This window comes from Aptenodytes patagonicus, chromosome 5 (assembly GCF_965638725.1).
Source record: "Aptenodytes patagonicus chromosome 5, bAptPat1.pri.cur, whole genome shotgun sequence".
Classification (NCBI taxonomy): domain Eukaryota; kingdom Metazoa; phylum Chordata; class Aves; order Sphenisciformes; family Spheniscidae; genus Aptenodytes; species Aptenodytes patagonicus.
The window spans coordinates 83,017,578-83,045,254 of NC_134953.1; the positions used below are offsets into that span (position 1 = coordinate 83,017,578).

Genomic DNA, 27,677 nt, shown 5'->3' on the forward strand with positions numbered 1-27,677 from the left:
TCAATGTATTTGAGTGATTTTCATCGTTGATATGCAGAAGTATAGAAAAGAAAAAAGGTGGGGCTAGAACAAAGACTGTTCAAATCAAAACTGTTCAATCTTCAAAATATTAAATTTCCTTTTTGCTTTGAGCAATGAGCTTGATTCTTGTTTTCGAACAGTTCCAATTGTTGAATTACTCCTGTCTGTACTGATAACAAGATAAAATGTAAAATTTTCTGCTGGCTTTATTTCTTACAAAGGATTAAGTTAAATTGCCCATATTTTGACCCCATTTAGGTAAGGGAAAAGACCTTCCAAATTGTGAAAGTGCATTTTTATATAGACTAGTACTGCATGAGTTTGTATTTCCTATTTTATTTTTGTTCTTTTTCTTATGATGGGGAAAAAAAAAATCTAGAACTAAAATATAAGTGTATATTGATCGTGACAGGAACGAACAAAAGTTTAATTATCAATGCATTCTTTAAAATCTTTTTCAGAAGCTTCAAGCTGCATCTTTGATCCAAAAAGCATACAGAGATTTCAAGGCAAGAAGGAAACTTGTTCAACAAAAAGCTGCTGCTGTAATTATCCAAAAACATCTGAGGGCTTGGCAGGAAGGCAGGCTTCAATTTATGAAATACAACAAAACTAGAAGAGCTGTCATTAAACTGCAAGCATTTATACGGGGTTATTTAGTCAGAAAAAAGGTTGGTATACTTCAAATTAAAGCTATACTTTTGACATAAAGCATCTCTAGAGCAGTTTTAGCGTTAATTCTGACTGGCAAGAAAAGGAAAACCTGATCACTTGATGTTGAACTCAAATCCTTGTTGACTGCTTTGAGAATTGGGTGGGTCAGAATAGATCAGAATGCAGTCTGACACAATTTCTCACAATCCTTTAGTACTAAAATTAGGTTTTCATTGTTGGGTGTTTTTTAGCTTCTGAGATCTTTGTGGCTTACCTATAACTGATACTTCTGCACACACATGCTTACAATGAAATTGTTCTCTGCTATATATTAATGTTGTTGCTTAAAATCACTTCTCTGTGTTACTGTTTAAATTAGAGAGATCTAGTACTAAAGAAAGTTCTGAGATAATGACTTCTGAGGCGATTCTTCAGCATCTAATAGTATTTTGCTGTGTACTATGGTCTTTGCATAGACGATCAGCTACCTCTGAGTGTGAAAATTAATGATGTTCCTTGTTTTGTTTTCCTCTACAGATTTCAGAACAGAAACAAAAGAAGAGACTACTTTATTTTACAGCAGCTGCATATTGTCATATCTCTGCAATTAAAATTCAAAGGGCGTATAGGATTCACCTCATCTTAAAACTTGCACAAAAACAGATCTCGTCTGTTCTTATAATACAGGTTAGTCTAAGGACAAATGATTTTGTGTAACATAGTCTCATTTCTGTTAGCTAAGATGTAGCACTAAGACACTGTAGTTCCTTCACATAGGAAAATAAAGCTAAATTATGGAGGCTATGATTTATTAAATAACGCTGCTTATACCCGGCTAAGCATAATAGAGTGGATCTCAGCAGGCTCTGGAGGTTTAAGCACTTTAAAGCTGAGGATGGATGGGGAAGTTTGTTTCCTTCAGACCCTCAAGCTTGCTAAAGGAATCTAAGTGTTGTCTTAGCCTATTTCTTTACATCCTACTGGAAGTAGGAAAGTTCAGACATGACAACCTGTAAGTCTTGTGAAATGAAGAGCATCTCCTTACACGAACAATCTGCTGGGATACAGTGATTTATTTGGTTGGATGTCTCTAACTTGCCAGTGGTACCAGAACCTGTCTAAGTTGCAGCATTTTTTATATAAACACGTTTTACTTCTGTAAAAGCAAGATCAAAAATCAGGTCTGTATTGTAGCACTGACTAATAGTAAAAATTATCTTCAGGTCTCCAAACTGACCATTAGCTTAGTCCCAATAATGGAAGGTCAGCATTAGATAAATGGAGAGGCTGAAATGGGAACCCTGAAATAGCTGTTCTCTAGTCAAGGATATTATGGCAAACTTTGCCCTACTACTCCTCCATTTATACAAATCTGTTCTCTCTCCCCATAATGTATATTTTCCCCTTAAGGCAAGAGCCAGTGGGTGGAAGAGGTGTGTTTTTTTTTTTGCTCAGGTTTGGCATGCAGTACCCTGTCTCCCTTCTCTGTATATAGAGGGGAAGAAACAGAGCTGGGAAACGAGAAAAGTGGAGTCGTGGGTCTCCTTAAAAGCCAGCCGAGAGAAAGAAAACTCCTAGGATGGAGTAATGTGAGGCCCAAGTATAAATTGGGAGAGGAGTGGCTGGAGAGCAGCCCTGCAGAAAGGGGTCTGGGCGTGCTGGTTGGCAGCAGGCTCAATAGGAGTCAGCAGGGTGCCCTGGCAGCCAAGAGGGCAAACTGCATCCTGGGGTGCATCAAACACAGCAAAAACAGCTGGTCAAGAGAGGGGATTATCCCACTGTATTCAGCGCTGGTGCAGCCTCACCTGGAGTACTGTGTGCAGTTCTGGACCCCACAATTTAAGAAGGTCCTTGAATGCGTCCAGAGGAGGGCAACAAAGCTGGTGAAAGGGTTGGAAGGAATGTCCTATGAGGAACAGCTAAGGACTTTGGGTTTGTCAAGTTTGGAGAAAAGGAGGCTGAAGGGCGACCTCATTGCTCTCTACAGTTTCCTGAGGAGGAGAAGGGGCGAAGGAGGTGCTGATCTCTTATCCCTGGTATCCAGTAATAGGACACATGGGAATGGTTCAAAGCTGCACTAGAGGAGGCTTAAACTGGACATTAGGAAGCATTTCTTTACCGAGAGGGTAGTCAAACACTGGAACAGGCTTCCTGGAGAGGTGGTCGATGCCCCGTGACGGTCAGTGGAGGGCATTTGGAGAGTGCCCTTAATAACATGCTTTATCTTTTGGTCAGCCCTGAATTAGTCAGGCAGTTGGACTAGATGATCATTGTAGGTCCCTTCCAACTGAAAATAAAATATTCTATTCTATACAGAATTCCCTAATGGCTCCTAGTTAAGATTTCATTTTGCAGTCTTGCATTTCAGCTACCCCAAGGCCAATCAGAGCTGTGTCATGGTGGTTATATGAATGCTAGTGATGTTCATAGTGCCTGTATCTGTCAAAGTTCATGTTAAAATAGTTCTTCAGTTTTTATCAATGCTTGTTTAAGATGGGAAAAGTCTTAAATAAATAAATAGAAAGGTGCTTTAATTTTAAACAGAGATGGTTCCGAGCAAAAATGCAACAAAAGAGATTTCTAAGAGATTATCAAAGAATCATTCAAATACAACGTGTGATTCGAGGCTGGCTAAATCACAGAAATGATGCAGCAACCATAATCCAGCAAAATGTACGAAGATTCCTTGCCTGCAGACGTAGGAGAAAATTTGTGGTTGGAATAATAAAACTCCAGGTAAATACCCCTTGTAAGAAAACTACAATTTTTTTTTTTAATTTTATTTTTATATTTTCTTTTTTTCTCATGGGTTTTTGGGGAGAGGAAAGATGTTTACTTTGGTTGGTGAATTTATCAGTTAAATTGCAAGCCAAGTCAGCTTCAGTTTAGACATCAAAGCTAAATGCAGACAGATCATGAAGTAATTTTAAGCAGATACCGGTTGAGGTGACTTATGTGGGAGTGTGTGTGGAGTGTATATGCATGTTCGTGTTCGTCTTTTGTCTCGAAAATCCAGTATTTGGAAGATTAAACACTGAATGGTAATTACTTAAAAATTAATAACCAAGGTAGTTAAATACTTTGTCAGACTTCTGTAAAATTGATTTAGAGGGGTAATGAAAGTTCTATTCTATTGTCTCTTGTTCACAACTTTTTTCTCTTTGTGAAATTCTTTTTCTGTAGGCATTGTGGAGAGGATATTCTTGGAGAAAGAGCAATGACACAGCAAAAACCAAAGCTTTAAGACGCAGTTTAGAAAAGGCTAATGAAAAGAGCAGAGAAGAAAACAAATTGTGCAACAGAACTGCAGTTGCTATTGATTACCTTCTAAAATACAAACATATCTCTTACATTCTTGCAGCATTAAAGCATCTTGGTCAGTATTTTGTTTTATTATAACTGATAGATTTCCAGGATGATAGAAACTGGAATTTTTCAGCTGAGAAGAGTTCATAATGATATTTAGGCTTCCTATATGATTGTAAAATGTGAACGTGTTAGAGAGTATAATGTTTTTTTTTTTCCAGACTGAAATTAGATTATTGATTTAAGAACAATATTAAAACAGTTATGTAGAGAAAGGAAATCTATATGATTGCTCTGATTTCCTGGCAGTCCTAGTAAATGCTATGCTTTACATAAGTCAATTATATTTACTATCAGTATAAGTTCTCTATGGATTGTTTTGTCTGGTTAATTTTTAATCTGGAATATTAACAAGTATTTTTAAATCAATAGTTTTTAAATCAATAATTTCGGGTTTTACTTCTTTGCACTTCTGCTTAAAAATAAGAGAAAACCCTGGTTTGCAATTAAATTGCTTGAGCTTCAGAGTTTTCTTTTTTTTTTTTCTTTAATTATCATAGAGGTGGCTACCAGGCTGTCCCCGCTCTGTTGCGAAAATATGGCCCAGAGCAGAGCAATCTTCGCTATTTTTGTTCTGATCCGAAGTTGCAACCGGAGTGTTCCGTGCATGGATGTGATCAGATATTCAATTCAGGTTCTACTTAATGTTTCAAAGGTAACTTTAATATTTTCTTTTGCAGGTTTATAAGCTGTAGATGACTTCACTGTAGTGTTTATTTATCCACAAAATTTCTGAATAAATTTGAAACAACAAAATAGCTTTGAAAAAATTAAGAAACTTTTTTTTAAACTGTGTTATTTTGAAACCAATTATCTACTTTGTAATAATTATGATTTAATTTTCCTTTTGGCAAAAGAAAATGATTTCATGAGCTTAAGGTAATAATTTTACTTTTAACTGATTACATTGCAAGGTATTCCAAGTATTGCATGAAACTGTAGAAATGCATAAAATTCCATAGAAATGCAAAACTGTAGTAGTTCGGATAAGCTATGAAGTTTTTTTTAAGGCAGAAATGTGTATGTTCCAGAAGACAGGCTACTTTTCCAAATTCATGTCATAGAATAGGCTATATTTACACTTTTTGATTTCTTAGAAGAGAACTGAGTATTTTCATAAATACGTAAAGCCGCTTCAGTACTGTAGTTATTGAGTACAGATTGATTATTCTAGAGGGTTTTTTACATGAAATTTAAAATATTTGCTAAACATAGTTTTTGATCTTATATCCATTCTTTTTATTTCAGGAAAAAAATTTAACATTTATGCTAAACTTATTTTTTTAATTTCTCTAAACTTATTCTAATATATTCTTCTATTTTAAATGTAAAATCAGATTCTATGGGTTTCTAAACAAGGGGGGAAGCACAAAGGGTAGCTTTTTGTAACCTGTTACAATGGTATAACATACAGAAGTGATTTTTATTGCTTGGATGCCAGATCAGCTATAAATTTAATCTAGGGGGAGAGAATATGGATTTTGCTTTTTCCTCTAACCTGAAAGGTATTTTAAAGATCTGTCTGTATAAACGCTCTTGTCTCTTTCTTGTATAACAGTATGAAAGAACTACTCAAGCAGTTTATGAAGTAGAAAATTCTGTAGATACATTACTAGACCTACTGCAAATGTACAGAGGGAAAGCTGGGGACAAAATTTCAGAGAAAGGAGGAAGCATTTTCACAAAGACCTGCTGTTTGTTGGCCATCCTTTCAAAGGACTCAAAAAGAGCTTTGGTAAGACTTAAATGTTTTGGGTTTTAACATGCTTTTCTTGCATGTTTTGGTGTAATTTGTAATTTTTTTTTTTTTCCTCTCCCTCTCTACCCTACCTATTATGGCCGTGGTATTAATTATGACTAAACTCTGATTTAAAAAATAAAATGCATTTCCAAGATGGTGAAAACACTCATGACTTTGTGCTTTGTATGAACTGGTCACCCAGAGCTATTCAATAAGATATTGAGGTTCTGATCCTGCAATCCTTGCAAGACTATGATATTGCCATCCCTACTTTCCACGGGGTTTTGATGACTTTCTATCAATTGCTTAGCATTAGATATAGTTTAGTTGTCACTTAATTAACTTGTATTCCATTTCTGAAAGTTTATTTTTGCTTTTCAGATAAAGTTAAGATCTTTATTGTCAGTAACAACTGGCAGTATAATTGTCCATGACTTTGTGTTGACATACTCTATTGTAACAGAGATATAGCCTGTTTCTGAAAGAAATTTCCTTTGTTCATGCCTATTGCTAGAATCCCTAATAAGGTTATTAGGGTAGTCTGGGTTCTATGCTATAAATTCACTAGCTGCTTATCCATCAGATATACGCACTTAAGTTATCCAGTCACTTCTGACCATTGCATTATTCTTTCATTGCTATGAAGACAGGTACAAACACTAATTTGTCTCTCTGTACCAGTTAATGAAGGCATATGCTAATGACATATGTAAAAATTGGTTTTAATGAGAAATTAGTAAAATCTGACTTGTAAGAGCTTGAGTTTTCTGAGATCTCAAGTCACATACCAGTTGTTAAGTATTTTGAAAGCATTAGACCACTGACTTGTAGGTGTGCTGGCTTTAAAATGGTTTCACTGTACTTGTGGGTAGAAATTCAGCTTAAATTATAAACATGCAGTTTTCATTGAATAAAACAGATTTCTTGATTTGTTAAGTTGTTTTCGAACTTGTAGTATTAACTGTGTACTATTCTCACCTTTTCTCAGGAAATCCGAAGCCTACCAAGAGCTGTTACTTGCATTCAAAGTCTATATAAACTTACAGCTCATAAACACAAAATGGATGCAGAGAGAACAGTTGTGAAGCAGAAAACAAATACTTTCTTAAGTGGAACTTCCTTTGTTCCAGTAACTCCTCTAAGAATAAAAACAGTTTCAAGGTAAGAGCTTAAAAATTAGTCTGCTGTTTTTGCTGTGGCAATATAATATTTTAATGACAAGCCACTAATATTTTCACAGAATTAAACCAGACTGGGTTTTGAGGAAAGATAACATGCAAGAAATTGTGGATCCTCTGCAAGCAATTCTGATGGTGATGGATACACTTGGTATTGCCTGCTACTGAAATGTAAATGATGTATATGAAAATGTATTTGTACAGCATGTATGTATTAGACACCTAAATGATTTTGAAAGAAAGCAATTAAGTGTCAAGCTACCCTTGAAAATGTTTTTCAAATTGCAATTAACATTTCTGTGACTTTTTTGTGTTGTGTATACAGCTTTTGAAATCCTATTTTGTACTACTACCAAAAGCAATTGTACAATAAAATCATAAGCCCTGGAAATTTCACTAGTGTGGTAATGTTATTGTTATTACACAACTGTGAATCTTACAAATAGCATGGTATTCCTCACTCTGATTAAATATTGTAGAATGCTATTAAAAACAGTTGTTTGTGTGGGACAGTTATGCTGGCTTGTCTGATCTGGAGAGGTATAGGTAGGAAGGGAGGCATAGTCTGTGGATTTCAAAACTGGCTACTGTTTTGGGGGAGCTTGAGTTTACTTTCTATAAGGTTTTAGGGATCATGTGTGGCTGTAGGAAACTTTTTTTTTATAATTCCCTTTTTTTTTTTTTTTAAGCACTACAAGATTATGATGGAACAACGGGAGGTTGTAAGTGTGAATTTAGAAATTCTGACCTGATATTTTAAGGGAGATGATTTGTGAGTGCTTTCCTTCCTATCAAGTGAGCAGTACATACAAGCATGCATCTCATCTGGCTGAATAGATGGTGTTCATCACAGCATCTCCCTTAAATTCTGTTCTCTTGGCCTTGGAATTGCGTTTTCTTAGAGCAAGGCCAAGAAAACGAAAACTGTAGAATTATACCCTCCCTTGCCCAAATTTAAAGATTATGCCTCCCAAGGGTGGAATGTGATGCTAAATCAACTGGTAGCCATTAGTCAATTAGGTGATAACGCATTGTAAATGAGGTTCTATTTTTTTTGTTTGTTTGTTTACAAAAAGATTCAGAAGGGGCTAGCTGTATACAACAAAACCCAACAGACAGATAATAGTGGCTATGTTCTTAATGTAAGAGCCTCCAGAATGAATAATATATACGATGCAACTGACTGGTTATATGGGGGTAGGCTGGAGGAGGGGAGAATTTTCTATTTCCTCTTATTTCAGCCAAGGTAAATAATCTGATAACAGAATGCCCTTTAAACTTGGAACTTCTGAGGGGAACAGTATTCAATTAGTTTAAATTGTTCCATAAGCTTGTTGTCTGGTTTCAGTGTAAAATGATAAATTCTGTCGTCTTTACTGATGTGAAGTATGCCAAATGGAAGTTGAATTCTGCAAGTCTGGTGAGAACTAAAATAAATGAAGAGAGTGTTTTCAGTGAAATAACTTGTTGCAAAATACCGTGGACACTAAGGCATTTGTGAATACCTTTGAAAATCCAGTTAATTATTTACAAAAGTAATACTTAGGGAGTTTTCACAGGTGGTGGAAACTGTTGGTGGAGATAGTAATGAAGATGCGATTTAAAAGCTGTTTTTTCTTCCTAGTTATGATGTATTCAGGCAAACTCTTTGCAGAAGGTAAATACAGTGAATTCTATTGTTAATAAATGTACATTGAATCTAGAACATGCAGTCTAAGGTAGCTTAAGTCTTTCATATCTTTACCAAGAGTAAATGCTGCTTTTTAAATATAACTTTGTTGTGAGATGGCTGATGATTGTGATTCAACTGTCTCTGTAGCTCAGGGCTACAGATTCATATCTAAGCTTCAAAGCTGTAATATTGGAAGGTTCAGACTTTTATTCAGAAAAAGTTTCTTTTGAAATGTATTTGAGTCACTTATAGAAATTGAATTTTTGTACTATTAAAATATTTTATATATTGAAGTGTCTTGGTGATTGAAGTGTTTTGGCTTACCACAAAGCAAAAGAGTGGAAGTTAAATGGAACCTGCAGAAGCTAGTCTGGGGTGGTTCCATGTTTCCTATCCCTATTTTCAGTATTGCTTTAAAATTCCTGGGTTTATATAGTTTACACAGCACTTGAACTGCAAGTTCACAAAGCTGTGGACTGTATATGAGGGTACACCTCCATTAATTGAAAAGGTGTCTTTTTTTTGCATTTCATTTTGTATCTGCTAATGTATATTTAACTCCAACATATTTGTTGCAACAATCTGTCCTTACTAGAGATTTTTCCTTATGCAAAGCCATTGAAATTACACTGATACCCTTTGGAAAGACAAACAAAAGGTATGTAGGTAGCAACCGTTTCTGTCTTTTAATTACTTAGAAATCTTACCCTCAGTTGTTTTTTTGTGTGTGTGGTTTTTGGTTGTGTTTTGTTTTTTTTTTTTAATTTAGATGTGATACAGTGGCTGTGTGAAGAAGGGAATTATTAAAAAAAATTGTCGTGGCACTTTCTATTTAGTAAAAATACTAAATTTGCAGAAAATTCTAGTAAATGCAGTAATTTCTAGTGATGTTATTGAGTGAAGGAGCAATAGTTTGTTATTTTGGTTCTAATATCTGTAGGGTGAATGCAGCTGTACCAACTTGTGGGAAAATTCTGCCCAATTATAATGAGATTCATAGGTGGTGATTCAGTTTTTAAAACTTGATTCCTCAGGTTACGTTGCCTTGTAATGCCATGGAGAGAATTTGAGACCCAAATGATAATTTTATAAGAAATCCAAACAAGTATTGCTTTTTTTTTTAATAACTTAATGTCATATTCAGTACAACTTCTTTTCAAGGTTTTCTCTTATTACCGTTTTTTTAAATTGCTGTTCTGCTTGTTCTTTCCTTAACCTCCATTTTCTTTTCTATTCACTCTGCTCTTAAATTCCCTTTCTTCAGCAAGTTTAACTCCTATATTGCCTCCTGGCAGTTTGTTATACTGTTCTGATAACATTTGCTGAATTGAGGAGCTATGGCATAGCTAATCTTGACACTGTTGCTGCTGGATTTTAGAGCAGGTATCAGTATGTTTATGCAGCAAAGGGTGCTCATGCTTACATCTTCTGGGCTAAATAAAGAGTCAAATAAATGTGTCCTGCATCAGTTTTGCCCAGTTCACATTAGAAAGTTTCATTCTACAGCTGATATTCCTGTGAACCTAAAGAACAAAAGCTGATATAATTGTAATATATCTTAATTTCAGTGAGTCTTGTAAGACCCTTCATGCTTATAAGTATTCAGAATTTCATTCACCTTGTTTGGAAGCCTGAATCAATCCAACTGATACTAAATAATTAATATTAAAAAAGTTCATATCTGGGCTGAGATTTTTAGTGAGAAATATATTTATCTTTTTGCAGATAAACCTTGTGATTTGCCACACATAGAAAATGGAAAGATTGCCCAGTACTATTATAATTTCAAAAGTTACTATTTCCCTATGCGTAAGGCAAAAAAACTTTCCTATTCTTGTATGGTTGGTTATACAACTGAAACTGGGAATCAAGATGGAAGAATGACTTGTACAGCAAAAGGATGGTCTCCAGTGCCACAATGCTACAGTGAGTTAGCTTTATTAATATCATCGCTTCTAGCAGGAAACTTTTCTAGCTGGATTTCCTTGAACATACAGGAGCAGAAGCTGCATAACAGGTAGGATAAAATGTATAAGTTAGGACAACAAGGTGAAATCAATCCTTTATGTATACAAACTACATATGTTTATATATGGAATGTTTTACAATAATAAATATTTTAAGGGCTTTTACCATATATGTTTTTATAAGAATGCCAAGAATGCTGCCCAGTTTCCTTATTTTGGGAAAACTAATAGATAGTTTCCCCTCAGATGTATATCCTCTAGAGCCTCCCTAGCTCGAGATTCCTTGGTGGTTGTGTTCCATGTTATTACCATCAGTTTCATGTATTGTTTGATGATTGTGGTAGAGTTTCTTCAATAGGTCAAGAAAAAAAGATTAGATCAGGATAGCTAAAAACCCCCTTCTCTTGCTTATCAGAGAACAAAAATATTGCATTAATTCTTTCTTTCTAACCAAGCTGTCTCCTTTCATTAGAAAAATGTAACAAGCCTCTTCTGGAAAATGGCTGCTTTTATGGTACAGAAATGTACTTCAAAATACATGAGAAACTGCAATACAAATGTAATCCAGGCTACCACACTCCAAGCGGTGGTACTGAAGATACAGTACAATGTTGGCCAGAAGGATGGTCCTCCCAGCCAAGCTGTACTAAAAAATTTGGTAGGATTCTGCATTTTTCTCCTTTATAATCTGTTTTATATGTGTATGATTCTGCTGTCCTTGCTGTACCTATAAGGCCAAACTGCCTATGTTAGGTTATCATCTGAGTACTCCTAAAGTAGGTTCTCAGCTGTACCTCATGGGAAGAAGTTGTTGGATTTCACATGCTGCTAGTTTTGTGAAAATGTGTAGATAAAATTACACGTAGAAGGAATCAGTATAGATGAAATTGCATTGTTTCAAATAAATCCATTGTCACCCAAACTTTCTTCCCAAATGACAACTGGAAAGCTTGTGTAAGCTACTGCATTCTTAATTATTCATTATTTGCAAAGAATTTTGCCTTGTATATGACCACTTTTAAGGTGTATGTAAGGAAAATTTTAGATTAATAACTTGAAATGAAAAGAGCAATTCATAGAATCATAGAACAGTTTGGGTTGGAAGGGACCTCTCAAGGTCATCTAGTCCAACCCCCCTGCCGTGGGCAGGGACATCTTCAACTAGATCAGGATGCTCAGAGCCCCATCCAACCTGGCCTGGAATGTTTCCAGGGATGGGGCGTCCACCACCTCTCTGGGCAACCTGTGCCAGTGCTTCACCACCCCCAGCGTAAAAAATGTCTTCCTTATATCTAGTCTAAATCCCCCCCCTTTAGTTGGAAGCCATTCCCCCTTGTCCTGTCGCAACAGGCCCTGCTAAAAAGTCTGCCGACGTCTTTTTTATAAGCCCCCTTTAAGTACTGATTAGGCCGCAAGAAGGTCTCCCCGAAGCCTTCTCTTCTCCAGGCTGACCAACCCCAACTCTCTGTCTTTCTTCATAGGAGAGGTGTTCCATCCCCCTGATCATTTTTGTGGCCCTCTTCTGGACCCGCTCCAACTAATATCATGCATATGCTTTATTTATTTAAGAGTTGTGTCAAGTACCCAATTTACATCATGGCAGCTACTTCACAGCACAACAAGAGCTTCAGTTGAATGAAACACTGCTATACAAATGTGATGAGGGATATCGTACCACAGGAGGAAACACTACAGAAGAAGCAGTGTGTCTAACACATGGGTGGTCCCTTACTCCAAACTGCACTAGTATGTAATGGGCTGGAAAATAATTCTGCTTGAAACATGATTTATTCTACAAACGAACAAAAATTGACAAAAAGGCTTGTTTTATAAGCTGTTGGGGGTGGGTGGAAGCCTTCCTCAACTGGTTTTCACTGCTGTGTGTTTTCTTCCTAGAAATAACTTGCTCCTCTTTGAGTGCAATAGCACATGGAGGTTTCTATCCTGTGAAGAAAATCTATGAAGAGGGAGATGTAGTTCACTTTTTCTGTGAGGAAAATTACTCCATCAGTGAATTTGACCTAATTCAATGTTATTATTTTGGATGGCATCCAGACCCTCCAGTGTGTGAAGGTACCTTATTTTTACAGTTTTACTATGTCAAATTCTTAGTGAAATACTAGCACCTTCTTTCACAAAAGCTTTATGAATACAAAATAAAAATATGGTTTTTGTACCAGTTCACAGCCTAAATAGAAATCAAGTGGTAGCTGAAAGGCATGGAGCCAAGGTAGCAGGGAGGCAGGCAATGATAATTGGAATTAGTTTTCAGTGGTCTCTAACAACAGAGCAGATGCTGTCTCTTGCTGTTGTTTCTCTGAATCCTGGAGAAGCAGGAATCAACAATTACAGGGAAGTTGTTCAGCCTCTGAAGCTCAAGTTAAACCATGTTCAGATTACATGAAGGTTTAATCAATCATGTTTAATCCCGCCTTGTGAGGTGAGAACATGCCTCCTGAGAGACATTAAGAATAAAATTTGTAACAAGTTCCTCCAGAGCTTGGGGATTGTGGTACTTTGCCAAGTTTTACAGCCTCACCAAACTGTATAAGTTTTCAACAGAATTAACTAGAAGGATTACCCTGCGGACAGAAACACACCTTTAGCAATTTCTATCAGTGGGGGATAATGGAGATTCTCAGAAAATAAACTTTCAAAAGAATGAAAGGTCTAGCAAACCAGATGAGATATAGTATACAGCAGAAAACAGTACAAATCAACACTTAAGCTAGCTGATAATTTATAATATTGTTCACTAAACCTTGATAGTTGTGGGTCATTGTCTTATCTGGATATTGTCCCCTTTATGAGGATTACTTCTGAGCTCTAGGAGATCTCGCTGCCTCATGGTAACAAATTCTCTGCTTTATATACAAGGGATGCCAGGTGTTGATGAGAAAAGATGGGACAATCAATCTTTTTTTATTGGTTTAAGCTAAATCTATGGTATTCTTTTCTAATATATTTTACAGGAATTTTTCCCATGAAGTATGTTTTCTAAAGCAAATTTAATAATTGTTGTGTGGGTGGTGCTTGAGATTAAAAAAAATTATATTTAACCTTTAAAAAAATATAGATGTGTTAAGCACAGTTTTGGGTAAAATTAGTGTTGTGTAATTCCTTTATGGCTAATCTTGTAGAAGACTGTGTGATTGAGTACAAAGATGAAATTCATCTTCCTTTCCTAGAAGATACACTAGCATTTAAAATGCACTAGAATCTCTCAGTTAAATGGCATGTGTTAGGACCCCAGCCCTCTATTCATTCTGATGACACAGCAGGAATTTTTCTTGAGCAAGCGCAGAGAAGGTGGAGTGTTCAGGAGAATGAAAACATGGCCTAAATCTAGTTTTGAGGATACAGTAATCATGAACTTAATTTGGGGATAGGAAATGGGCTATGACTGTTGCTGCTTCTGTAGCATTAGAATTAATACATAAGCTCCTTTATACATTATATCAATGGAGCATACAGGAAATCTCTATTTCCTAAAGTCCTTTAAAGAACATTTTATTGAGTCTATGTGGAGAAATTACAAATTTGTTTATAGCAGTGCAATAACATAATACCTCTATTTTATATTTGTTGAATGTAAAATCACTTTTTTGTTCTGGTCTCCCATTTTGTTAAGAAAATGGGAGTAAGCAATTACTCTGGATCAACCAAAAACGTCTTTTGAGTGATAGGCTTGCATGCTGTATAGTAAAATTATTTGTATACATGGTTTTGATTAGTGAGAAAACAATATGCATTTTTTATTTTCAGATGTAAAAAATAAATGTCCTCCACCACCACTTCCTCCTCATACCCATATCATCACAGTTAGAAGAACATATCATAATGGAGACAAAGTTCATATACAGTGTCAAAATACCTTTGAAATAAGAGGATCTGAGGAAATCCAATGTGAAAAAGGAAAATGGACATCACCCCCTATTTGTATTGGTTAGTACTTTTGTGAAGACTGACAACTGAACAGAAACAATTCTTCAAACAATGCCTTAATTTTCTGGAGAACCTCAGTTTCCATATCTGCAAAACTGTTTATGTCCTCCTCTGTTAAAATGCTTGAGAGGTAAAGTGCTGCATAATTTGCAGACAATCCATTGTTCGCAGATTAAAGAGAAAGGATGAGCTAGGTGAATTCAACTGACATCCCTGTGATGCAGTTCTCCCCTGGAATATTGTTTTTTATTACATCTTACAATGCATCAGTGTCTGTCTGTTTTGGTATTTGAAAATGAGTTATTTCTGAGAAAACTGGTTCTAGGTTTCTGCTATGGTTATAGGAACTATGAATAAATGGGAATCTGAGACACTACCGTCGCTCGAGACAGATGCAGCAGTAAGGGCAAGCAAAACATATCGCAATGAAGGTATGAGTAGGTGAACATTGCTTTTCTATTTAAAAGGGACTTCAATACTCTCCGATGCTGTTATAGGCATTTTATGACTACTCTTACTACTCTTTTGCTATAGTACAGTTCCCTTGCTCTTGAAAATGTTTGCATGTACTACAGATGTCAATGTAGGAGTCTGAATGAATGAATGAAAGGCCATTGTTGCTTATTTCTAGTGATTATAAACTACACATATAAGCCTGTACTGTATTTGTAATTTTATTTCATACGTTAGCATTTACCTTCAGTCATTTTGTACCCCTTCTGTTAATGTTGTCTGAACATGTAAATTCATGAGTATTTTGCTGACCCTTTGATTTAATAGTTCCAGTGAGGTTTCTTTTGTCTATTTTGAACCACACATGGGCTAAGCGTTTCAAGCAACAAATAAAGACGGTCTCATCACAGAAAAAGAACTCATCTATAGTGAGTGTAAATCAGCAAGAGTCAAGAGTGGACATAGATGAGGATTGTAGAGGGAAATAGAATGCCTGTCTGCAATTCAGTAAGGCAAGTGGAGTTTCTGAAAACAAAGTGTGAAAAAGAAATTATATTGGTTTATATTTTATTTGTATGTAAATTTTTTGCTCAGTCTATTGCTAGTCTGATTCTTTTGCCAGTGTTAACATTGTTTTAAAGACCTAATTACCTATCTCCCTACCTCGTATTAGAAATGCAACAAAACTGTACCTCTCCACCTGTGATTGAAAATGGTGTTGTTCTTGGTCCATTATTGACAAGTTACAAAAATGGTTCCTCAGTAGAATATGGTTGTCAGCATTACCATTTTTTGGATGGACCTAGTACTGTTTACTGCGAACAAGGAAACTGGACAGAACAACCAACTTGCTTAGGTAAGTCTTGTAAGAAAAAGAAAGTTTTGTCATATGTAATATAGAAAGGTAAAACTGGGAAGAACCTCTGGATAATCCTTTCATGACCACCTTTTCTCTTTCTTTTGAGTTAATAAAGATTCCAGAAACATGAGGATGAACCAAAATCAAATATACCTAGACCACTCCTGTTAGGTGTCCTCTGGCCTGTTCTTACAAACACCCAATTAAATAGATTCCTCTTGTTTTCCTGAGTGAGCTATTCTAGAACACAGCTATCCCTGTATTTCTAACTTCTTTCTCCCATATTCTCTGTTCAGTGAATTTCTTCCTGTCTTTTAATAGATATTTAGAAGGAATGACTGCAGCCATTGCCAAAATGGATTTTCATTTTTAAACCTTTAGCCTTTGTTTTTATTATGTGTCTTTATATCTATCATTTCATTCTGGACTTTCTAATTTTTCTGTGTTGCTCTTATGTATGCTGTTCAAAACAATGTATAGAACTTCCATGAGGAATTTACCAATACTAGCAGGGATACTACTTCTGATGATCTACAAAGAGTTGTTTGTTTATCTTTCCTTCCTTCCTAGGAAGGACGAATGAAATAATTCTATTTACTAGCATCCTTTGTTAAATTGACTCACTTTAAGTTTGTAATCTGTGAAAATGAAAATAAATAACTAGTTCAGTTTTAATTACTTATTTCTAAATGAATAAAATGTACCTTGTCTGGATTGAAAGGACCAGACCAGCATTCTTGGATCTGAATACTCAAATTTAACAAATCCTGTGAAATAATGAAAACTCATTTCCTATGAGTGTTATTTGTCTCCTAAGCATCCAAATAACCACATCATCCTTTCCATGTTTTCTGAGATTTCTTTTCAACCCTCACCTAATCAGATCAGAAAGACCACATACTGTAGTTAGTTTCAGGAAAATATCCATGACGATTTGTTGTTATGGTGCTGTCATCAAAACGCAAAGTAACTGATTTCTCCCTGCCTTTCCCTCAGCAAAGCGTTATAAGGGCCTCTGTCAGGCAATGATTCTCATGGAACTTGTAGAAATCTATTTTTATAACTGTCCCTCTGTCAGGCTTTATTGAAGTTGAACAGTGATTTCAAAAGTTAATGAGGTTAACTGTCTAATGGGAAGCTAGGCTACCTGATGTGATCCTGGCGCTAAATTTTAAGAAACCTGTCAGAAAGCAACCAAACCAATATTGACCTTAAATAACCTGAAAAAGCCCAAAGAAAGAACACAAAACTTCCAAAAGGTTTTTGGATGATCTTTAAATTCTTTTAACAGTGACAAAACAAAGAAAAAAGCAAAGAAAAGAGAATTGTCAAAAGACTTCCTTAGGTTAACAGTTTAAATTTACTGTGTATTAAGTACTACTGTTCTCAAAGGGCTTACCAAACCTGTCAGCCAGGTTAATTTTGATGGATGGCTATTTTCATTATAAAAAGTCCTTTCAAGTTATACTAACGTTCTTTTCTTCAATGGTAAACCCAGGCTGCCATATGTTTACAAATAGTTGTAGAAACCAGATGTTATCAGAAGTGTGCTTTTTCTGTGATTTACTGTTCCCAGTTTAAGCTTTTTTTTGCACGTTATTTCTGTTACTTCAGCCCATTTCTTTACGTTTGCATTCTTTTTTTTATGCATCTATAGTTTTTTCTTACACAATTCAAAAACATTTTAGAATAGATTTAGATTTCTCTTTCTTGACTTTTACAAAAGGGAGCTAAGAAGTCACTTAGGGTTTCTTTTTATTGAAGTATGCTTTTATTTCCTAGAACCATGCATTCTTAATGTAACTAATATGAACAGCAACAACATAGAATTGAAATGGAGACAGGAAGAATTAATTTTTCTACATGGTGATCTCATAGAATTTGAATGTAAACAGGGATACAATTTTCTCCAGACTACCATTTTATCTCCTGGGAGGACACAGTGTAACCACGGCAGACTGAAATATCCGAAATGCATTATGCAAGGTAAAGCAATACTTTTTTATTGCCTTTTTTATTGCCTTTTTAATTAATCAATCTCAGACCTATTTAGAAACAATTTGCTTTGGCAGTTCAGGCCTAGAATCTGTTGTAAATAATAGATGTTTAGGGTTCAACAACACAGATATGCACAGATATCCTTGCACAAGATAGCTATAAATACATGCAAGCATGGAAAAACAATACACCTTCCTTTGATGGAGAAGGCTGTATAAAGAAGGGAGGAGCTCTTCTCCAAGCCCAGGGAACTCAAAGCTCTGTAGAAAGACAGCTGTAAACAATTAAATGCACACAAGGGATTTCTTATGGTTAGAAATAAGCAGGAGATTGCATTCTGATCTGAGACATAATGAAATAGTAAGAAAATACACTATCTGAAAGTTGATAGATACCTAGTGTTGACAGGCATTTAAAGCCGCTGATTTGTTAGTTTCTTAAGCTTAATGTTTCCCAAATATTTTTAATATTATTCCAGCCTCTACAGAAAAATGTGACTCTCCACCTTCTATTGCAAATGGAGCTCTTACCCTCCCACCCCTGACTCAGTATGACAGTGGTTCTTCAGTTCAGTATAGTTGCTCTGACTATCACTTTTTGCAAGGATCTGAGAGAATCTACTGTTCTGAAGGACAGTGGACTTCACCACCAGTTTGTATAGGTAGGTGTGATAAGACAAATAAGCACTTATTTCTCTCTATAATTCATAGAATCATAGAATAATTTGGGTAGGAAGGGACCTTTAGAGGTCATCTAGTCCAACCCCCTGTCATAAGCAGGGACATCTTCAACTAGATCAGGATGCTCAGAGCCCCGTCCAACCTGACCTGGAATGATTCCAGGGATGGGGCATCCACCACCTCTCTGGGCAACCTGTGCCAGTGCTTCATCACCCTCAGCGTAAAAAATTTCTTCCTTATATCTAGTCTAAATCCCCCCCCCTTTAGTTGGAAGCCATTCCCCCTTGTCCTGTCACAACAGGCCCGGCTAAAAAGTTTGCCGCCATCTTTTTTATAAGCCCCCTTTAAGTACTGAAAGGCCGCAATAAGGTCTCCCCGAAGCCTTCTCTTCTCCAGGCTGAACAACCCCAACTCTCTCTAAATTCAGATACTTAGAATTTATAAATTGAGTATTGTCAACTAGAACTTTAGGATCTCAACTTCAGTTTTTTCAGTTAGAGATGAAAGTTTTAATAGAAGTAAATGTAAGCTTGTCTGGCTTTTTTTTTTTCTTAAATATGACATGCCTGCAGTATCCAAAAATACAGTGATTTAATGTATAATATATTAATAAAATGGGAAAAAATCTACAGTTGTAGTGTAGACTAGTCAAAATGATGCTATTTCAAAAATGATCAATTTATTAACACTGATTAAGTCTCTCTTCTTTAGAGCCATGTATTTTGTCAAAAAATGAAATGGAGAAAAATAATGTGCTGCTGCAAGTGTTCTATGAGAATCAAGTTTACTTTTACCATGGGGATTATGTTGGATTTTACTGTAAACAGAACCATTCTGGAGCAGAATCTGGTACAACTTTATTTCAAGTGCAGTGTAAGAGAGGACAGCTGATGTATCCAAGATGTGTTGAAAGAGGAAAATAAGTATGGACTTCAGGAAAGCCTATAGAAAAGGTATGCACAAGTTCTTTAACTGGTATTAACAGCTGAATTAAGATGGCCTCATATTTTCAAGATCATTACAGTCAGCTTTGAGAAATGAGAATGCAGTGGCATTGTTGGGTCTGAGCTGAAGGAGGAGGGAAGTGAAAGTGCTTTGTGGTATGAGGACTGGGAATGCAGCAGAAGAATACAATATTGGCATATGCGTGGAAAATTTAGGATGAAGGAGTTTTGTAAGGCTTACAGGGATAAACTTGAGGATGCATCACAATCTGGAGGACTTGAGCAAAGTGCCGTGACGAGAAGATGCTGAGCAAGTAGTGCCCTTTGTGAGGATATTGGTGGTTTTGATAGCGTGAGTGCTTTTGTGACTACAGAATATAGCTAAATTGAGATTTAATTTCATGCCCTTCAATGTTGTGATGTTAAAAGATGTTAAACTCTAACTTTACAGAGAGAAAGGAGAGGCCTATTTTTTTTGTACATCTTAACAGCACCCATTTCTCTTTTCACAGGTAAGAAGCCTCTAAAGGACAAGGCTTGAGGGAGAAGAAAAAAAAGCAAGTATTAAAAAAAAAAAAAAATTGTGTTTAATGGGTCTATGAAACCATTTAAAACCTAAAAATATGCGAATTCTACTCAGTCGTTAATTATTATTCTTAAAAACAAGTCAAGCAAGCATCTTTGTTTTGCTACTTGAGAGCATTTAAACTATTAAAATATCTAGTCCAACTACTTTGTATGATTTCCTGTGACACTTAAATATTGGTACTCTTGGGGCTCTGCATTTGAATGTGTTGTGGGACTGAAGATACGAAGAAAATTCAGGAATATAGACAATGTTTGCCTCGCATCCATTTTAGTATGTTTTAATAAAGTCACTGTAAGGGCGTCTTCTGTATTTTATTTCTAACCTCCATCTTTCTGTGATATCGTTGCATGTATGCTGTTCTGGTATGGTTTTCCAAGGCTTTTATGAGTAAATAAATGTGTGAGTGAATAAATAAAACAACAAAGAAATTAAAGCATTCAAGAAATAGACAAATTCTGCTTATTTAATCAAACACAGTCAACCATTTGGTGGGAAAAAAGGTTGGTAAAAATAGCATTTACATGCTATTTACAATAGCATTCCAAAATGTTTTCGAAAGGTTAAATAGCCATTGCTTTGTAAAGCAGTATTTAAAAATGAAGACAAATAACAATGAGATTTAGCAATTTAATATAATGAACTTCTGATGTGTGACATGTAGATCTGAACTAGACGTTCAGTATAGCTTTTATTTCTAGGTCATGTTATGAACAACGATTGTAATGTGAATTGGTGAGTCTCAGTTAAGAAATAATGTAAGAACTCGGTTAAACAAAATTATTGGTGATTAAGTTTTCAACCAGTAAATTTTTGTGTATTGAGCATTGTTACCTTAATAGCTGCCACCTAGGCTTGCTATGCATCCAGAAACTGTTTGTGCTGAGGCCAAAATACATAGAAATTCATCTCAGTCTCTTGAGTTTTTACATCCTAATCATTCCTGTGGCTATGAAAGATAGAAAAATGAAAGAAAAACTCTATTTGCCTTGAACATGAAGGGTGTTTACATGGTGGATTAGAACTGTAAACAAAATCTTGCAAGGCAACCATGACCATATCCGTAACACCACACAAAGTCAACATTACCTAGGTATTGGTATCAGAAAAAACAAAGTTGAATACAGATGTAACCAAAGTGGGATAAATGGGGAAAAAGTAATTCGGGGCAAGTTGTTCATTTGGAAGGAGACCGGGGTGGAGAAAGGGAAATACAAGCATGGTGAAAAGAGGATCAATAAACAAGAAAAAGGGTAATAAGGCCTGCACATGATATAATTGATACTCGCCAGGTGTACCAGTCAAGCAGCTCTGCGCTTGATCACCTTAGCTTAGATCAGGCCAAAACCCCAAATCTGTAGTCTTGACCATACCACGGAGATCAAACCTGTTTCCGTGGTCTGGAAGACCCGTTCAGGACAGGGAGAGATGGCACATTCTCTGGCTAGCAGGGAGAAACACCTGAGACAAACGGATGGAGCATCCACATATCACTGTGTTGGTGCCCGTTCCAGGCCCGATGGCATCAGCATCTTCCCAGTTGCTTCCCAATACCAGTCTGTGCCAGTGTATTTAATTCTTTTGTTCTTCCTGCCCTCCCCCCCCAGCATGTTCAGGACAGCATCCAGGTATTTTCTCTGGTAAAGAGAATGTAGATTTCTTTAATTTTTGCATTAATTATTTGAAAACAAACTTGTTGCTTGCAATTTGAAACCTGGGGCTATGTTATTTCTGTTAATTAGCACAGCAGAATTAAGTGAAAGAAAATGAGAGCTACAGCTTGGGTTTCAAAATCTGAAAAAGCTCAGAAATATCTGTATGAAATCTTGAAAAAGAAAGATTTATAACATGAACATTACAAAACCAACTGAACACAGAATTCTTACAGAAGTTAATGAAGACACAAGAAGTGACCAAGTTGCTTTTTGGAAGGTAATGAAACTTTTTGTTAATGACTCCTTTCCACTACCTTAATTTTCCCAGAATATATTCATGCAAATGTGGCTAGGCAGTGTGGGAAGACATAGATCAGCTACACGCACTGCTGTGGTAGCAGAGAAGCTGCTGCAGGCACACAGCTCAGGCATGCTGTTGTCCTAGTGTGGGTGGGATGCTGAAAGCACATCTGTCAAAACGCTGTGCTTAGTGTATGTGGAATATACAGTGCGAATGAGGCTCAGTGACGTACAGGCCCAGGAGTGTTTCTGACCTCCTAAGTGTATTTGGAAGCAGAGAAAGAATTTTTATCTTTGACATTATTTGCTTAGACTTACCAAACCATGGCACTGGAATAACTTTTAAAATAACCATCAACATACCAAGGACCTCAATTTAACCCTTTAACAGTCCTGAATTTTTGCTGGCTTTCTGCATGGTTAGGTATAGAATTGCAGAATAAGAATCAGGTTGCTCAGGACCCTGTCTGGCTGAGGTTTTTAATATCTCCAAGGAGATATTTTTCTAACCTTTCTGAGCAACCTGTTCCAATGTCTGTCTATCCTCATGGTCAATCTTATTTCCTAATATCTGACTGGAACTTCTTTTGCTACAGATTTTTGTCTGTTGTCTTTCATCCTGTCACTGTACATCTCTGAGAAGAGTATGGCTCCATCTTCTCTGTGTTCTCCCATTGGGAAGCCAAAACCAGAAATAAGGTCTCCTCCCAGCCTTCTCTTGTTAAGAAGAAACATTCAGAAAAGAATGGGGTTTTTTTGGTTGTGTGAGGCATGATAAAATAATTATTTTTGTTTCTGTTGGTGCCTTTCCTTGTGTAGCAGAGCCTTCCAATAGCATCAGAATGGCAGTAGATCTCAGCTCTGTCATTTCATGGTGATAGTGCTCACTTGGGAGTAGGTACATGATATGATAACATTTCTGCACCAAGTTTGGCTTGTGCAAATTTTTTCAAGATCAGCCTTTTATTTGTTATCATAGAATCACAGAATAGTTTGGGTTGGAAGGGACCTCTCAAGGTCATCTAGTCCAACCCCCCTTGCCGCGGGCAGGGGCATCTTCAACTAGATCAGGTTGCTCAGAGCCCCGTCCAACCTGACCTGGAATGTTTCCAGGGATGGGGCATCCACCACCTCTCTGGGCAACCTGTGCCAGTGCTCCACCACCCTCAGCATAAAAAATTTCTTCCTTATATCCAATCTAAATCCACCCTCTTTCAGTTTAAAACCATTGTTCTGTCACAACAGAGAGGCCTTTCCTCTTGCCTAACAACCTTGCGCTTATCCATTTTTTGCAAACATCAGCTGAAAAGGCATTCAGATTTATTTACAGATTGTAATTTCTGTTTTCCAGTTAAGTTCTTGCCTCCATGGTACATAATTGAGGAAACTGACTTTTGTCTGGATATAAAATTACAGATCAGGGCAATTCCTGTAACAGGCAAAGTTTTGGGTGCTGTATGTGCTGATTCAGACTGGCACATTTTAACCAAGGTGAACCTATGTCCCAGTGAAGTTTCAACAACTTATATTGGCTTTAAAACGTTTCATGTAGTGAAGCTGATGGGCCTGTTGCCCAGACCTGTTGCCTTTGAGGAGCTCTGGATAAAGCATAAGAATATTTGGTAAATGTAAAAAGACGCTTCTCTTTAAAGAGCAGAACTGGGGAAAATGGAGGGAGATTAAAAGTCAGTCTCCGGAACATTTGTTGGAAGTAGAATTCGGGGCAATTTCCTATGTGTTAATAAGTGGTGATTTACTCTCTGAAGTCCTGACATGAAATTGCTGGGTTTTAAATTCAGTCAGGTATCATGGGCCTCCAATAAAATGCCTGATATCAGAACGGGAAGATGGTTGTCTTGGGGAATTTTGGGTAAAGTGGATACAAGAGCAGTACCACACCACTCAGTGGCATATAATTTTTTTTTTTTTTTTTTTTACTAAGCAGCAGGTTTGGTAAAGCAAGAGGATAGTAATTTCTACTGTAAGCTTTCTGTTCTATGACACCGACAAGTCAAAGGCCCTGCTCTTCTGGTCCATGTTAAACCAACACCATGGTCCCAGGAGAACGGGCCAGCACTCCAACCAGTCAGTATGTCGGGTGCTGGCTTCTGGCTGCCCCTACCCACAGTGGATTCAATCTTCTACACAGTGCTGGACATTTGTGTATGTATTCCCTTTCCCTTGTCCTGAGAAGATATCATTTTCACTGTGAATTAGATTGTTGGCATAACCTGCTAGTGGCCTCTCTAATCATGTAGACCCAAGCTACTTGATTTTATCTGCATGTGAGTCCTAGTAAAGATTGTCACCAGAATCTCTGTGAACCTCTGGTCTCCCACCCCCAGTGTGTTACAAAATGTGTGAAGTTGGCAAATGTGAAAGAGGAAAGCTTGTCTGCTGCTGCTTTGTTACCCAGCTCATATCAGAGTCATCTAATTGGAGCTGGGCAAAAGCAGTCAGGTTCTCACTTACCCGAGCAATGATTTCAGGCAGGCTTCAGCTCATGGCACTAGTGCAGAAGGCTGGTCTTGCTGAGCATCCTGCTATATTAAGACAAAGCCAAAGTGATTGTATGCAGCGAGTATAGTCTTCTTTTACCTTGGTGTGGAGATCATATCTTTTAAACAGTGCCTGCATTTTCTCAGGTGAATATAAGGAAACATGATCTTGACTAGGAAGAACACTTTCTTTTGTCTTTTTATTTAAAAAAAAGAAAGAAAGAAATCTACATGTCATGTAATAAAAATTATGCAACCATTTTGGAGCTGACTTATTGGAAACTGCTGCCTGATCAGGAATCGCTATTTGCAAAAGGTAACTAGGTGTTTTCCAGTTACAAATGAGGCCAAAAGTTAATGACCTATACAGATCTGTAAAAGTTAATGACCTATAAAAAGGGCCAGGAATGGTGGCAGACAAGGTGGAAATTAATTTTCTTTTAGTTCACCATTTTTGTTCTTCTTAGTGGTATACTAAAAGGAAAAATTCCTGAGTGAGAGACCAGTCCTTCTGAAGCACAGGACGATTAGAAGGTGAGGAAGAAGTGAGCCAGAAAGATTGGACTCAGAGTGAAATCCAGAAAGCTTTGTTATATGCTGTTTGTGGGGTTCATTGTTTTATGTTGCAAACCTGCCAGGACTCCGTAAATGATACTTAGTGCTTAGAGTCATGTTGGACTCGTATGTAAGAATCTAAAATACAAATAAATGTTAGCTGCCTCTAGAAATATTAGTCACATGTTTATATTTCTGGTTTTCTCTAAGGAATGTGCTTAGTTCCTTAAAAAAATGGTTAATACAGGTGTTAGTATTGGACATTTGTCACTGAGACTTTTGTGGACTTTTAGAAAAAAGCCTTTCTGCAAGGCGCTTTGAAGTTCTGCCAGTTGTATGAAATGGCATATCAACAATGATGAAATTCATTTAATGTATATAGTAACACCAATACCTGTTGGTCCTCAGATGGATGCTATCCTTCAGTATACAAAACAATGCCACGTGTGTTTTTGAAGGGAGAAAAAAACAACTCAAAGTCGATTGCTGTGTTAGTTAATCCTGTATTTCACAACAGCTCCTAGCAGCAAGCGCATTGGAAGAAAAAAATAAGCATGTCCTAAAAAAGAAGATTGTGTAAGAAACGCCACAGAACATAACCTTGAAAATAACCTTAGTATTGTCACGTGAGGGTGGAGCTTGGTTCAGCCAACGTTGTCCTGCTGGTGTAGCCCAATAAATATGATTTTTGCCATTGCTAATAAAAGAACACAGGCTCTGCATTGGCCTGTCAGTGCAGGATCTCTGGGCTTGCCTGGGTTTTTCTTGAGCTGGTTTTAGGTTGTTTAGCTGTGGTAGCAGTTGTTTAGCAATCACCCCGTTGGCTGCCTAAATGTGTTTTAGTTCAGCTCTAATTCATACTGGTAAGAAGCAGTTACTGAGCTGTCTATGACCCCAGACTAAAATGTGGTGTGGGAAAGGAGAATGTGGGATGAGATGAGGATGAACAGAGGTCAAAGACTGTAAAAACAAAGCACAGTGGTCAAGCGGCAGCCCCAGCAGAAGTGCAACTTGTTCTTGTCCAGGTAAACCCAACATTAGCAAACAGAGATGCTGAATAACCGGGATCCAAAACAGTGGACTGTATTAAGAAAATGCATACATGTAAACACAAGGAGACCTCAGCACTTAGGAGGAAGGGACCCCTGCTACTTGCGTTGAACTCTTCCCAACAAAAATCTTCGTACACTGATGGTTCGCTGTGGCGTTCCCCTCCTGTCTTGCTAGCCTCCTTGAGAAAGACTGGTGCTATCAGCCAGAGGAACAGGGGAAGGATGAGTGTAACGCCAGAGGAAATGGTTAGGTAGTAGGACAGTTTTTTCTGTAAAACACTTTTTTAAAAAAAAATTTGCATTACTGCGGCTTTCTTGCATTAATTTGGACTATGAATGTTAGCATTATTGGAAGTGGACTAATGATAACTTAGTATTTTTACTAGGCTGTTGGGATTTTAAGCAGGCTGAAAATAAATTATGGGCTCCACATATAAGGTGGTCTTGCCCATAACAAAATCTCAAGTTTGAAAAGCGAAGTGCGCTATATTGTGTGCTATAAACACACCGTGAGGTTTTGGTTATAGGTTTCATAATGCTTCTGTGTCAAGTTCAGTCTGAAAAGTTTTGTGAAAAAAGTATTGAAGCCTTTTTGCAACAATTGCGTAATTTATCTGTACAGATTGACTGCTGTGTTGCAAGAAATTTAGGGGAGGAGATTGCAAGGACAGCCTCAGGAATCAAGGGAGTGAATACGAGTGCATGCAATTTGGAGTACAGAACATAGCAACTCTGTTGCAGAGGACATCTGCAACTTCTAAAGCTTGGAAATGACCCTGCTGAGCCACACCGTAGTGTTTCTGCTGTGGATGGGCTGTACTACGTGTAAAGGTAAGTTGTTGAATGGAAATCGATGCTTTTTGCTGACGTAGCTGGTGACAATCAAGAAAAACGAACTGCAAAAAACCCCAAACCATAATTAAACTATACCGTTTACTTTTTATGGAATTCCTTTCAGAAGTTTGGAATGAGAGTTGTAATTTAGAACTATGCATTTAAGAATATTTGCTTTGCATTTTCTTGTATGAGCTCGCTTCTTTGCCTTGTGCCTGAACTTAACGACTCTCATAAAGAACCTAACTTACTACAAGCCATAACTCACTTAAAGTACGTTACTCCATATGAATTCCTTTGTATTTCAATTTAGCTACTATTATTCTGAATACATACTATTAAAGATGCAGAATACTGATCTGATTTTAAAACACCATACAACTCTCTCAAAATACAGGTACTTTGTTATTTCAATAGTTGTACGATACAAAAAACGTGCTGCCTGAAGGAGGTCTTCACTGAATAGATACCTTTATTAGAATAACCGGTTTTATACTCCATGAGTGATCCACTTAAATCAAGATTCATATCCATCATATCAAGATTCTTCTCCCCGCTCTGCCTTTAAAAGTGCTTTCTTGTATATACCTTACACTTTCAAAAAATGATCCAGCTTCTTTCATTTTAAAATGGTGGAACTAATTTTAGGAGTCCGGGACAAACGGATTTATTTGTAGAATTAAAGAAAATTGAGAGTTGTTGACTGCATGTGTAAAACT

At 36.8% G+C, this 27,677-nt stretch overlaps 2 protein-coding genes across 2 annotated transcripts in view; both read left to right on the forward strand.

Moving 5' to 3' along the window:
• ASPM (assembly factor for spindle microtubules) overlaps positions 1-7,342 on the forward strand; it is a 31,065-nt gene extending 23,723 nt beyond the window's left edge. Inside the window, exons 22-29 of the mRNA XM_076337996.1 lie at positions 483-692; positions 1,213-1,362; positions 3,220-3,411; positions 3,859-4,051; positions 4,542-4,696; positions 5,600-5,776; positions 6,771-6,943; positions 7,023-7,342. Coding sequence (XP_076194111.1) covers positions 483-692; positions 1,213-1,362; positions 3,220-3,411; positions 3,859-4,051; positions 4,542-4,696; positions 5,600-5,776; positions 6,771-6,943; positions 7,023-7,128 — 1,356 coding nt within the window. The 3' untranslated portion in view covers positions 7,129-7,342. The remainder of the gene's footprint in view (positions 1-482; positions 693-1,212; positions 1,363-3,219; positions 3,412-3,858; positions 4,052-4,541; positions 4,697-5,599; positions 5,777-6,770; positions 6,944-7,022) is intronic.
• Positions 7,343-8,536: 1,194 nt separating this feature from the next.
• The window catches only part of F13B (coagulation factor XIII B chain), a 36,975-nt gene continuing 17,834 nt past the window's right edge, over positions 8,537-27,677 (forward strand). The window contains exons 1-12 of the mRNA XM_076338276.1: positions 8,537-8,617; positions 10,358-10,558; positions 11,072-11,257; positions 12,169-12,345; positions 12,496-12,672; positions 14,365-14,544; positions 14,889-14,975; positions 15,671-15,853; positions 17,639-17,842; positions 18,333-18,515; positions 19,246-19,456; positions 26,888-26,955. Of these exons, the coding sequence (XP_076194391.1) occupies positions 8,548-8,617; positions 10,358-10,558; positions 11,072-11,257; positions 12,169-12,345; positions 12,496-12,672; positions 14,365-14,544; positions 14,889-14,975; positions 15,671-15,853; positions 17,639-17,842; positions 18,333-18,515; positions 19,246-19,456; positions 26,888-26,955 (1,927 nt within the window). The 5' untranslated portion in view covers positions 8,537-8,547. The remainder of the gene's footprint in view (positions 8,618-10,357; positions 10,559-11,071; positions 11,258-12,168; positions 12,346-12,495; positions 12,673-14,364; positions 14,545-14,888; positions 14,976-15,670; positions 15,854-17,638; positions 17,843-18,332; positions 18,516-19,245; positions 19,457-26,887; positions 26,956-27,677) is intronic.